General features: G+C 39.7%; 2 protein-coding genes across 2 annotated transcripts; both read left to right on the top strand.

Annotated features, from left to right (window-relative positions):
- Nucleotides 1–442: 442 nt before the first annotated feature.
- On the top strand, nucleotides 443–3,610 carry LOC121423541. The gene has a single exon (XM_041618895.1). The coding sequence runs from the start codon at nucleotides 443–445 to the stop codon at nucleotides 3,608–3,610; it is 3,168 nt and encodes a 1,055-aa protein (XP_041474829.1).
- Nucleotides 3,611–3,637: 27 nt separating this feature from the next.
- LOC121423540 (monocarboxylate transporter 7-like) lies at nucleotides 3,638–13,416 on the top strand. The gene is made up of 5 exons (XM_041618894.1): nucleotides 3,638–3,680; nucleotides 10,194–10,442; nucleotides 10,829–10,969; nucleotides 11,512–12,504; nucleotides 13,051–13,416. The coding sequence occupies exons 1-5, from the start codon at nucleotides 3,638–3,640 to the stop codon at nucleotides 13,182–13,184; spliced, it is 1,560 nt and encodes a 519-aa protein (XP_041474828.1). The 3' UTR covers nucleotides 13,185–13,416.
- Nucleotides 13,417–13,470: the final 54 nt, after the last annotated feature.

Genomic DNA, 13,470 nt, shown 5'->3' with positions numbered 1-13,470 from the left:
AAAGTTGTGATTATTCAAAGCTACAAGAATTTTACAGATATTGCTTCTGTTCTTTCGACATGTTTGATCAAACAGACAGTAAATCATAATAATAATTTCGATAACAATTCGGTTTGATAATCATGATTATACTGTTTTAAGGGACAATAGACAATGAGTGTTCGTGTGTAAAAACAATGAAATAATTACACGTGAAACAAGATGCAGTGTGATAAAACAATCTTATTTATTAACATGCTATTAACTGAACATCAGTTATGTAAACAAAGACTTATTATTGTTTTATATATTTTGTTCAAACAGATCGAATAAAATATACGTTTAACGACGTTATATATCGGTACGGCGGGATGTGACGGTTTGTGTTCCTTCTTTCGACTATCCATCGCATTCGATTCTTTTTCCTGATCTGGGTTAGAAGATAGAGGGAATTCCGGAAACAATGGCAACCGAGCAAGCATCTAGGGATCTCAAGATCAAGCGGAGAACGGCAAAGGCAAAACTAACTCGGCTGTCGAATGGTTTGCAACATTTACTGGATGATGACAGGGATCTTGATGAGGTAACTGATGTGTTTAAGGATTTGAATGTTGCTTATCAGGAATTGGATGACAGGCACGAAAGGTATTGTGAGACAATCGTAGATGATGAGGTATTCATTACAGAGGATGCCTGGCTATCTGAGTGTCAGACATCATTCCTTGACATGCAGAGAAAGGTTAAAGACTATAGCAAGACTAAGCTTAAGTCTGACAGGTCAACGGAGGATTCAGTTGTAAACACGACTACTCCCGAAGTTACTACCAGTAAATCGGTAGAGGTTTCGTCATGCAAGGTTCAGGTAGAGCGACCAAGGCTGCCTCGATTTACTGGAGACGTACGAGACTACATGACATTTAAATCAGATTTTAAGCATCTAATCGAATCGAGGTATAGCAAGAGAGATGCTATCACAATTCTGAGATCCTCTCTATTGGGAAAACCTCTTGATCTCATACGTGGTTTGGGGAACGATTACGACTCGGCATGGTCTCATCTTGACAACATTTACGGAGACCCGAGATTGGTAGCTGATGCTATCGTATATGACTTGGGGAAGTTCCGACCTCTCAAGGATGGAGAGGATGGCCGATTCTGTGACCTTGTTCATCTTATCAGGAGAAGTTACAACTCACTGCAAGAAGTAGGTAGGGCGAATGATATGGACAACAATCATATGATTTCTTTGATAGAGAGAAAATTAAGCAGTGATGATAGAAAGCTATGGCTGAGATTCATTGACCGTGAGCGAACAGATGCATCACTCCATGCATTACTTTATTGGATGGAACTGGAATTGAAGACTAGAATAAGGGCATCTGCTCCACTTCGTGACAGTAGAAGTTCTACGATTGGCCATATCTCTCAGGATGACGGAAGCAATGAAAGAAAGCCCGATTTTAAATGCTGGTTATGTGAGACGTCTGATCATTGGATCGATCAGTGCAAGAAAGTGCTTTCGAAAACCCAAGAAGAGCGATTTCAACTGATGAAAGACAACAGGGCGTGCTTCAGCTGTCTCAAGAGAGCTGGTAAGGATCACAACATGGGGACATGCAAGCGCAGGAAAAGATGTAATGAGGTGATCAATACTGGTGAGCAGTGTTCATCATACCACCACCCTTTACTCCATAAGCAGATTGAGACAGGGAGTGTGGGTGTTGCCAGTATTACAGGAACACCTGTGCTTCTGCCTGTACTTAAGATAAAGATGGCGGGCCCGAATGGAAATTGCGAAGGAAATTGTCTCCTAGACTCGGGATCTCAGATGAGTCTCGTAAGGAACGCAGTAGCAGAAGAGTTAGGACTGAAAGGGAATCCTATTGTCGCGAATGTTACCAAGGTCGGAAATGAAACAGAGGAATACAACACTATGCTGTACAAGGTGAAAGTTCAAGGGATTAATGGTCATCAGAGTTACACTATTTCTGCGGTAGGACTTGATGTAATTAATAACGGCATTACCCGAATTAGTGTTGAAGAACTGGGACGGATGTTCAACCTGAGGAAAGATGAAATTCACAGAGGAAGTGGGCCAATTGATATCCTCATAGGAATTGACCATTCCAAAATGCATGTAGGGTACACGAAAATACAAGGGAATCTCGTGGCCCGTCGCTCGCCGTTAGGTTGGGTCATTTTCGGAAGTACTACAGAAGGATACCCAGAAGGAGCAGTTCTCCATGTCACGGTAAACAGCCCTTTAGATCTCCGAAAATCCTTGACAACAGAAGGAATGAAAGTATGTAATGATCCACAGAGATGTCAGCACAGTAGAATGATTGAACAAGAAGATGAGGAGTTTCGAGTCATCAGTTCTTCAAGTTCTTCATGTGAGAAGATGGAAAAGCAATGGCTCGACCAATACCCTCGGCGGAAAGACCAGTCGCGGCATATTCCCCAGAACCTGAATGTCGCAGATGAAGTCAGCAGATGCGTTAGCCTGGACAAGCTGAATGACAGGGAGATGGAAGGTCTTGACTTTCTTTGTAAAACAGTGACAGAACGGCCCGCAGAAGCAAAGCTAGAGGAAAAGCTTCCTGAGGTAGACAGGGAATTGCGAATGGAGAGACCAGTTTTGACTGTACAAGAATCAAAATCCCAACATAGAATTGACTGTCAGCAATTTATTAACTGGAGGAAACTTGTGAGGGTGACTTCATACGTCCTGAAGTTCATTGGAAAGTTGAAGTCAAAGTCCAAGAGAATGGTAGATGAGGACGTCGAAGTCGCCAATGGTAACCTGACACCAACTGACATACAGAAAGGAGAGGACCATTTGATAAACCGTGCTCAGGTATCTTTGAAGCCCAGAGTAGACAAAGGAGAGCTAAGGGCACTCAATCCGTATAGGAATGAAGCGGGAATTATCCGAGTTCGAGGGAAAGTAGATAGTACTGACAAGCCATTAGCCATGAAGCATCCGGCTTTACTCCCTTGCCAACACTGGATCTCAACCTCGATTATTAGGCATGTTCATGAGGATGGTCGTGGCGATGTTGGTACGACTACAGCAAAGGCCAGGAGAAAGTACTGGATCTTGAAAGCACATGATCTGGTCAAGAAGGTAAAGTTCGGATGTGCAGCTTGCAGAACTTTTGAACACAAACTAGAATCACAGGGGATGGCGGAGCTGCAGAGAGGAAGGCTGCAGTTGCATCCACTGCCATTCCAATACTCATCTTGCAATTACCAGAGGCCAATTTGCAGAATACCCATAGAGCCTGATGAGGGGATCTACTTAAGTCCTAATGACATGCTGTTAGGACGAGCTTCAATTGATGTAGCTAAACGAGAAAGACATTGCGTCGAACTAGTACAACAGATTGTTGACTCATTCTGGCGTCAATGGACCATAGTGATTCTGCCACTACTAACTTCCGGACGGAAATGGAACAGGGATCGTCAGAACATTCGCGTGGATGACGTGGTTATGATGACAAACTCCAACGCAGTGCGTGGAAAATGGACAATCGCGCGTGTCGTTCAAGCGTATCCAGGACAAGATGGTAAAATTCGCAATGTGAACGTTAAGACATTAAATGCAGAATATCCCCGACCAATAACGTAAATTGGACTGATATGTCCTGCGGAAGAAATGAAGACTAAACTCAAAGAAGAGAAGAATCAGAAGATGAAAGGTGAAGAAAGAAGATGAAGAAAACAAAGAATAGTAACGTTTAATGTAATGTATGACTCATGAGACTAACAATATCTAAAACATCTCGAACTAATCGTGACAAAGTCTAACAAAATGAAGAGACTAACCATAATGTTAAATACAACACTGAATGAAACCATGGTGACGATAATTGCAATGCAAGTTTAACTAAATAAGAGAAAGTTAGCATGTAACTTTGTAATTTGATATTTACTATGTAACTTTAATTCAATATTGACTTTGGAAGTTAAGGACAGGTAATATGTGTTGTTATGAGGAAACGATACATTCCTCATAGGGCGGGGAGGATGTTTCGCCCAGCGAAAAGATTGTTTGAATTTATATAATATCAATATTGGAAAGCGTTTAATTATTTGAATTTATTTCCCTTCATTTATTTAGGACACCGTATAGAATGACATACGATATTTTTGTTATGCAAATTATGTCCACTTAGTGGAGTTCGGTGCATAGGTACGTTGACGTGTCACTCCATTTTTGAAAGGTTCAGGAGTCAGACGCCAGTATCGGCCTCCGCAGTTTGGGGGAAACTTTCTGTTGTTTAATGTGATTTGAACGTGGTTTTATGTCCCGCCAGAATAGAGTAAGTGTTTTTGAATTCATTAGATCCTTTATGTTTTCCATATATGTCAGATGAATTAACTAAAGTCAATTTGTAGTGTCTCGATTTGCCCGGTTTAGGAATGAGAGCAGGGCGTGTAGGTTTTTGACCCGGTTTTCGGCCCGGTTCCCGGTTCTGGTTTCGGATTTCCGGTTTTCAGTTTTTTGTCTAGATTCATTATAAATTATGCCAATTGAAAGAGTTGATCCACGAAAGTGAAAATTGTATGTTTGTATTGAGAACTTATTTGCGAAATTAATGAAAAGGAAAATAATGATATTATGATTTTGATATAACAGAGAAGAATATTATTCACATAAACAGATAAACATAATGGATACTAAATCAAAACAAGCTTTGATCTGAAATCAAATCATTTCAGAATCAAGTGAATGTTTAACTTCATTGATGTATACTAAGAAAGTATTTGGCTATTACTCTAAAAGTACATGTCGTATTTTAATTGCTGGCAAAAGAATTATTTAATTTAGTATAGCCACTTGTTACTGTTTGTGAAAAGAATTAGAAACAAATGCATATAAGCCTTGACTAGTTATGATTAAGTTGAATTATGTACTAGTATATGCAAGATAAGCAAAGTTATTTTAAATCAACGTGTGCATAGCTAAAAGAAATTGACTAAGTTAAAGAAAGTTGTGATTATTCAAAGCTACAAGAATTTTACAGATATTGCTTCTGTTCTTTCGACATGTTTGATCAAACAGACAGTAAATTATAATAATAATTTCGATAACAATTCGGTTTGATAATCATGATTATACTGTTTTAAGGGACAATAGACAATGAGTGTTCGTGTGTAAAAACAATGAAATAATTACACGTGAAACAAGATGCAGTGTGATAAAACAATCTTATTTATTAACATGCTATTAACTGAACATCAGTTATGTTAACAAAGACTTATTATTGTTTTATATATTTTGTTCAAACAGATCGAATAAAATATACGTTTAACGACGTTATATATCGGTACGGCGGGATGTGACGGTTTGTGTTCCTTCTTTCGACTATCCACTCTCCAATATTGAAAATGACAGGAGAAGTTGAGTGTAATAATGTTTCTGACATGGCGATTACAGAAAAAGGAAATGTATTGAGTACAGAATAAAATAATATAATATTCTTGTAATATAGCCTTGTAATCAGAGGGTCGTGTGTTCGAATCCCACCATGGCCTAGCGTCCTTTGGCGAGGCGTTAATCCACACTTTGCCACTCTCCACCCAGGTGTTAAATGGGTACCCGGTAGGATGTGAAAGCCTATATGTAGTATGCCTAGCAATTGAGTCTTGGAACTCTTGTTGGAATGCTCCCCAGGGAGTGGAGAAGGTGCATACATTGTATGCGGGCATGCAAGGATCCGATGACCGGGGTAATAATATGTCTGTAAAGCGCTTAGAGACGTCGTTCCGATGTATTAAGCTCTATATAAATGCGGAATATCATTATTAACACACTGCTTTATTCACAATGTAATCCAAGTTCATAGTAGGCCGTAGAAACGTCGGTCTCCAATACGGTGTCGTGAAATTCGGGTGAAAGGTGAATGCAAGTGCGAGTGTATGTTCATAATCAGTGGCGTACCGTGGGTCACGACATGGGGGGGGCACCAGCAAAAATTTTGAGTCACTTAGTAAGCGCGCGAAGCGCACTCAGTTGCCACGTATACTAATAGTGACATTGCAAGGACAGTGATCACATAATGCAAGCACGAAACGCGAGCTGAATTTTTTTGGTATTCAGAACTAAAAAGGGACGTTATAAGCAAATTTTTGGAATCATGATACGTACCTGTCTTGCTAAACAAACAATGCGAGCGCGAAGCGCGAGCTGAAAATTTTGTATTTATTTACCCCAAACAGGGACATTTTAAGGACTATATATAACATAACATAATTATAATGACATTATAATGAATAATAATTTCTTCTTTCCCACTACGTTTCTTTCCCTTTCTCCCTCTTTTTTCTTCTTTCCCCCCCTTTTTTTTGGGGGGTAGCCGATGGGGAAGGGCACGTGCCCCCCATCCCCCCGTAGTTACGCCACTGTTCATAATGTGTGGGTGTGTCTGATGGCGTGCACGTACATGTGCGATGATTAGACTTTGGGCTCATTTTTTTTTTAAAAAGGGGGTCATCCGGGATTTGTTATTCATGTACATTGGGTACAGATGATTACATTAATTGAAATCATTGCTCTTTGCGCATCGGCTTTGACTAACAAAAAGCTGAAATCAAAGTGCGGGGCAAATAAAGGAAATCCTCATACTGAGCATGTAAATGAAACTTAGCCTAATTTGATTCAATAAATGCATTGGATCGTAACATCAAAATTGAAATTTACATTTGAACGAGAGTATTGTGGAATGTAAGTCTGGAGAGTGAAATTGCGAACAACGTTGGGATATTCTACAGATAAAAGTCCTCAATGGAAAGGTATTAGCGACAAGGGCCATGTATCCAGGTTGTTAACTTGTCTTGAAAACTACGTTAACATATTATGTACGATTACAAAATGTTTAGGTTTTAGGGTTTCACACGCCAATAAGACTCCAATACTAGCATTTTCAGAACTGGAAAATACTTGTGCAGGGTGCTTTTCGAGACCCCATTGTCGCGCATGGTATCCACTCGTCAATAGAAGTGGCCCCTGCATGGGGGAGAATGCAATTGTCAATGGAAAAGTCCCATATTATCGCAACAGTAATTTTAACAAACAGTTGAGTAAAAGGTGACTAAAATAGGCAAACACCCAACAATAAATTATGCAGACGATTAAAAACAGGGAAAGACACTGTGGGTAAAGCATTGATACGATCAAATGTAACTTCCTAGAATGGCTCTTATTTACACAATGTAAGTACAATTACACCATAAATCAAATGTCTTTCAATGGCATGGAAATCTCTTCCAAAAAAGGAATGAATGAATGAATAATAGGGCTTTACGGGATAACGATAACGTATGGAATGCAAGCTAATCAACTTTTGTCTATACTGATTCTCATGTTCAAAATTCTGAACTGATAAAAATAAACTGTCAGAGTAGAAATATACCACTTAGAAAGAAGGAAAATATCCGGGGAAAATATGTACCGACCAAATTAGAGCGATTCTGACGGGTATACTAGAACAGATGTACCCTGCAAACAGTTAGAAACATATAAAAGGAATTGGGAAATACTGTATGGTTTTCAGTTCGGTAAAAAATATAAGTTAAGCGATTCTGAAAATGTTATAATAATCAGATTGTCAAAGTCGTGAAAAGGGTTCAATTTAGACTTTATGTCCAATAATCTAATTAATCCTCTCATTACAGGGGGGAAATGCGAAGAATAATAAAAAGTGTAGACCAAGGGTCAGGCAGCCAAATGAGTGTCGGATATAATATCTGCATCAAAATCTAAATCTTGCAATTATCACATCTTAAGTGAATTAGCCAAGTCCGATCGAGCAAGCGTGTAAAAACATTTTGACTTAATCACAATGTAAGAAGAAATTCCGATATAACATTCGGAGACAATTTCGTTAAATGCCAAGGGAACATTAGCAACATGACATTTATATACTGTCAAATTATCATAAAGAGGAATGAGCCATAGTAGATTATTAAAACATATATACCTGGCTGTAAAGATATATACAAAGATGAAAATACACCCAGTTTGGACGTTATTGTTAGCAGAATGAGAACACAAAAATGGGGGTTTCAAATATTGTACGATTTCCAGTTGGGATACAACCATGCTCAGTAATCATGGTAATACCATGAATACAGAGATAATCAGAAAAAAGCAACAAGGTCTGATATGACGTTTGTTTTGTAAAAGACCTGACATATCCGTTCATTTCTAAGCACTAAATGCAAGTATATTCTCAAAAAGTTGAACTGAAAAAACAAGTGGTGAAGTGTTGAATGCAGGAATGATCCTCAGGGGGTGCTCCTGATGTATAGAAAAGTCCTTGGTGAGAAGTACGGAGCCTTTAAAGTGTCAATCGACTTGACGACTTGGCGAGATACTTTATCTTGCCTTGTCGATATAATAACCTTATTATGTCGACATGAAATTCGACTTTTAAAAGTTACATGCCGACTTGGCGAGATACGGTATCTTGCCAAGTTGACTTATTAAACGTTATATGTCAACATGGCGATATATGAGGTGTCCGAGGCCCGGCGAGAGTCCAAATATCTCGCCAAGTTGACATATAACTTTTCATAAGTCGACTTGGCGAGTGACGTATCTCGCCAAGTTGACATGGGAAGATAAAGTATCTCCGTAGGGAAGGGGTGAGGAATCCATCAAGGATAGATGATTTTGATCCATCATCCGAGAGAAAAAAATAATCCTGTAATCTGAGGGTGTACATGCAGTGACTTTGACATAAGGAGATAATTAGGTTCTCATCTAAGATGAACTTCTTTACATGCTTCAGGAGTTTCACTGTGCGCTTCATTGACTTTGGTTTGACAGTGTCTGCGTTAAAGTCACCAGCAATGACTACCAGGTACGGTCGTCGATCTCTCAAAAGCAGATAGAACTTTATTTCGGTCGGTCATGTAGGGTTATCGGCTTAAGTGCTGTAGGTTGAGTAGATCTTGCATCTTGAGTAATTGCGCATCAGTGTAGGCGATGAGCATTAACAAATGCGATGTTGGTTGCTTCGTTTGCGTCAATGCCTAGGTCAACGATGCAATTGCGATTAACTTGAAAGATATTCTCGTCAGGATTCTCATGTAGCCCGTAGAAGAGTAGATTGGAACGAACGTTACAGATCTCCAATGAACTGATGAAGTGAGCTGATTTTGTAGGTCAGCAATTCGAGACTCCAGACTTCGGGATAATATTCTTCTCTGTCTCAATAGCCTTTCCGGATTGAACTCAACAGCTCCTTCTACATGTCATTTACTTTGGTTTTGATAGCCACAATATCCGTTGTAAGTCCAGCTTTTTTTTAGAACGACGATTCCATGTTTTTGTTCACATCCATAAGTGATACCCATTGGCATTAGATGCCAATCAGCAGCCGTGAGGGCGGGTACGTTCCCGAAATCTCGGAGCCAGGAGAGTGGCTTCGCTCATTGGTCTTAGGGTTCAATTTGCCAGAGTATGTTGCGAGGCATTTACATTATGCTGGTCTCTCCAATGTCATAAAAAAAAGAAAATAAGTGAGGAATATCCATCTAAAATAAGTCAAATTTAAACTGGAATACCAAGGCAAAGTTCATGAGCTGGTAAAATCCGGAGTATAAAATAAAACAAATCAGCCCAGAGCTGTCAAAGTAGTTTTTAACACAACGCCATCCATGTAGCGTTCTATACAATATGACTTTGAAAAGAAAAGGATATCATACATTGGGCATCTTCTTTGGGTTGTTTCAAGATTTGTTTTGATATTTTTAATACAAGTTTGTCTCTTTAAGCAGTCATTGTTCTTCGATGCGAAATCCTGAGTATATAGAGAATACGAGCATGACGAGGTTTTTTCAAATCGATCTAATTACTTTTTTTATTTCCCCTCTTATTTCTTCATATATAGTAAATGAATATTTTAATGCATTGTACATTTTCATCAAGGCTTTATATCATACACTGCAAAAAAGCCGGTGTTAATTTAACACCAGCCTTAACATCGGTCCACAACCAGAGAGGTGGTGATGCAAAACCGGTTTGGCGTTAGGCTAACACCAATATCTTTTGGATTCTTTACTGGTGTTGTTTCAATGCCTCTCTGGTGTACCCCGGGGGTGTGCCAGGCTGGTGTTGAAATAAACACCGGCGTTTTTGCAGTGTATGTATATGATTAATACGAAAGCACTAAGTTGCCATATTTGTCTATTTTTTTCTATAGATCAACCAGCACCTGAGAATCTTGACATCCCTGAACATGGACACCAGAAGCGCAAGCGCACTAAAGACATCACCAAAGGTTCAAAGCGATGGGTCATCCTGGTTGCTGTATTTTTTGTCTCCTTCTTAGAAAACGGTATAGTGAGGGCGGTCTCACTAATTATCAATGATCTCACAAGAGAGTTTGATGTCAGTGCTGCCTACATAGGATCCAATTTAGGACTTTCCTTCAGTCTTGCATATTTCTGTGGTAACCAAAATATCTCTTTTTCTTTTTCAAACAACCTCAACTTTTTCATGGGGGGTGAATCGATAATCGCTCACCGTTTTTTATTGATATTTAGTGATCCTTTGATAGAATCATTCATATTTGACAGAAGCTAGTTACCAATTAGATTTGAGACCCCTTAAACATCAGTAGGCTTTAACAGTGGATTTTCACAGTATTTGTTGGAACAGATTTTTTTCCCCCGTTTCACCAGCTCACCGGTCTTGGCTTGAACAGCACAAGCGGGCAAAACACAATTAAAAAAAAGTTACGACTCTAGCTACTCAAGGTTGCAGCATGCCGATCACTTTAATTTCGAAATAAATTGATAAATCATGATAATTTATTTGTGTTGTGTATCCATGCAGGATTTTTTAATATCCTTTTGCTTCGGCGATTCTCGGTTCGACAGCTGGTTATGTTTGGTGGAACGATTTCGAGCATGGGGCTTCTAATTTCATCCCTTGCCCAAACAAGTTTCCAGTTTTCGGCTGCCTATGTAACGTATGGTAAGTATAATTACCAGATCTAGGATCTGTGGAATTCGACTTTATTAATAGCAAACGACTTCTTTTTTCTTTTTAATAGAGCCCGCCCCAACCCCCTTATTTCATATAGAGTTGGGCTTATCTGGTCGGCAGCAATCTCGACATCGGCAACATCTTTTGTTACCTGATAAAACACATAACCTATTTTAACCAAATAACACTAAACAGACAAACATTCTTCAAATCATGTTTTCTAGTCATGGCGAGTGCCATGACCGCAGAAAATATGCATACAAAACATTTCCGATTTTCGTCAGTAGGCCTCAGTGTTCGATCATGATTGTTTTGGCTTGTAATACTAGTAGGTCATTACATATGGAGTAAGTGTTCGATCATAATCGTTTGGGCTTGTAGTGGGTCATTACATTTGAGAAAAGATGTTCGATCATAATTGTTTTAGGCTTGTAATGGGTTGTTGCCTGTGCGACACGTGTTCAATCACAATCGATTGGCCTTGAAATGAGTCATCATTACCCATGCATGCCTTTAAATTGTTTCAACAGGTATAGGGACAATCTTCGTCATTCTTCCAACAAGCACATGCCCCAAGGATTATTTTCCCGATCGTCTGCCAATAGCTACAGGAACGATTCTCTCAGGAGGAAGCGCTGGGATCATCATGCTACCCTGGTTATTTGAGAACCTCCTCCGTTGGTACGGCTGGAGGGGTTCTCTCTTAATCCTAGCTGGGTTGAACTGCCATATAGTGGCCATTGGTGCCCTTTTGGAACCATTACGGAGCAAGGTTGATGATGGCAAGAATGTATCTGAAGGTGAAGACATGGTTCTAACTAATGTTCATTTGGAAATCGACGACGAAGAATATGCAAGCGTTAATGATCAGGAAGGTGGACAAGGGCGCTCGGACGCAGACGGGCAGGACCAATTTACGGTGATCCAAGACGATTCATGTAGCTATACCGAATCTCAAGCTTCTGTTGTGACTGGATACATTGTGGAGAGCGGGTCTGAAACCGAAATCAAGTCAGCAACATGTCCAAACTGCCTTTTTAAAACCCTGCGTTTACTGGGGTTCAGCGTCTTTAAAGATCGGCCATTAATGGTCCTTTGCTTTATCGAAGGGTTTTTGTTCTTCTATTCTTACAACGCTTGGCTTTTATACGAGCTCCCAAACGCATTAGCCAAAGGTCTTTCCCCAGAAGAAGCAGTGATTGTATCTGTCACAGGTGGTGTCGCCAACTTCATCGGTCGTCTAGGAATAGGCTTCCTTTGGTCATTGCCAGGGATCAGGTTTGATCTCTGGTACTCACTTATCTTTCTCCTCTCGGCAGCTGCATTCTGGACCAATTACGTCGCGGATACCTTTAATTTTGTGGTAATACTATCTGCCTGTTTTGGTTTATTAATGGGAGCCAAAGTGACGTCACTGCTACAGTCGATATACCTTGTTGTGGGCGAAAGCTATTATAAGGCTGGTGTGTCTATGGCTTTCATTAGTGTGGGCCTAAGCGGTCCGATATCAGGAGCAGTCATTGGTAAGTTCCAATTGTCTAAACACAAACTTAAATGCTAAAACTTAAGACTATAGCTTACGTTTTATTTCAAAATGGGTCGATTTGATAATCATTCATATTCATGGCTAAAAGTACCCTTTATTTCGTTTTCATATTAATCTACAATTTTCTTTTTATAAAGGGGGTACGTGTCAGTGCTTGGTGTTTTCACGTAAATGTGTTACAAAAATAAAATCCTTGATATTCTGATTAACGATTCTAGCTTAATTTATTTTCTAGATATTACAGTAAAGCTGTTGCCCATCTTTATAATCATTTTATTTCAAAAAAATAACAAAATGGTCTTTTTTTAAATAAAGTATGTTATCCGTGCGCAGGGACCTGGCTATGGAGGATTATTCTATTGTTAGTGGGGGTGCTAAGCATTGTCACAGCACACCCAGTAACAATAGACAATCCTCCGTGACCAGGTCTATTTCTGTGCAGTCTCGTCAGGTTTTTTTGTTTGGAAACTGACCTTAATTCTAACATTTTTGAAATATAATGAATATTCCTTCTATTCTGCAGGGCGTCTGTACGACCTCACAGAGTCTTACGATATAGCATTTGAGATTATCGCGGCTGTGGATGTCGCGGTTGTTCTCCTCAACGGTGCCAAACTTTGCTGGAAGCGATATCGAAGGAGCCCACCAGGAGGATGAGCACGTCAACAAAAAATATACAATTCATTGCAATGGAGCACATCAGCGCAAAGTTTCTTCGAGACAGACCCTCAGCATTTTCTAGAGTGTATTATCTTTCTTCCCCCTGTGCACCTAAACAATGCCAGTCAAACCCAGCTCCACACACGTAGTTATATTCATTCGCAACCTTCACACAACCCGCCAAAATCTCCTCAGCAACTTTTCTAGCTCAAGCAACCCTCATGCCAGGCTGACACTTGCACGACTTTTGGCCACGATTTTGTCGTGGCAAGTTGTGTCATTT

The sequence above is a fragment of the Lytechinus variegatus genome, chromosome 11 (genome assembly GCF_018143015.1).
Source record: "Lytechinus variegatus isolate NC3 chromosome 11, Lvar_3.0, whole genome shotgun sequence".
NCBI classification, from domain to species: Eukaryota; Metazoa; Echinodermata; class Echinoidea; order Temnopleuroida; family Toxopneustidae; genus Lytechinus; species Lytechinus variegatus.
This window is presented reverse-complemented; position numbering and strand designations above follow the sequence as displayed.

Excerpts from the sequence above, each read along its gene's own strand:
- LOC121423541 (XM_041618895.1), top strand. The coding sequence starts at position 443 with ATGGCAACCGAGCAAGCATCTAGGGATCTCAAGATCAAGCGGAGAACG.
- LOC121423540 (XM_041618894.1), top strand. The coding sequence starts at position 3,638 with ATGAAGACTAAACTCAAAGAAGAGAAGAATCAGAAGATGAAAG. Across the intron at positions 3,681-10,193 it reads GAAGAATCAGAAGATGAAAG|ATCAACCAGCACCTGAGAAT; the intron begins GTGAAGAAAGAA and ends TTTTTTCTATAG. Across the intron at positions 10,970-11,511 it reads GGCTGCCTATGTAACGTATG|GTATAGGGACAATCTTCGTC; the intron begins GTAAGTATAATT and ends TTGTTTCAACAG.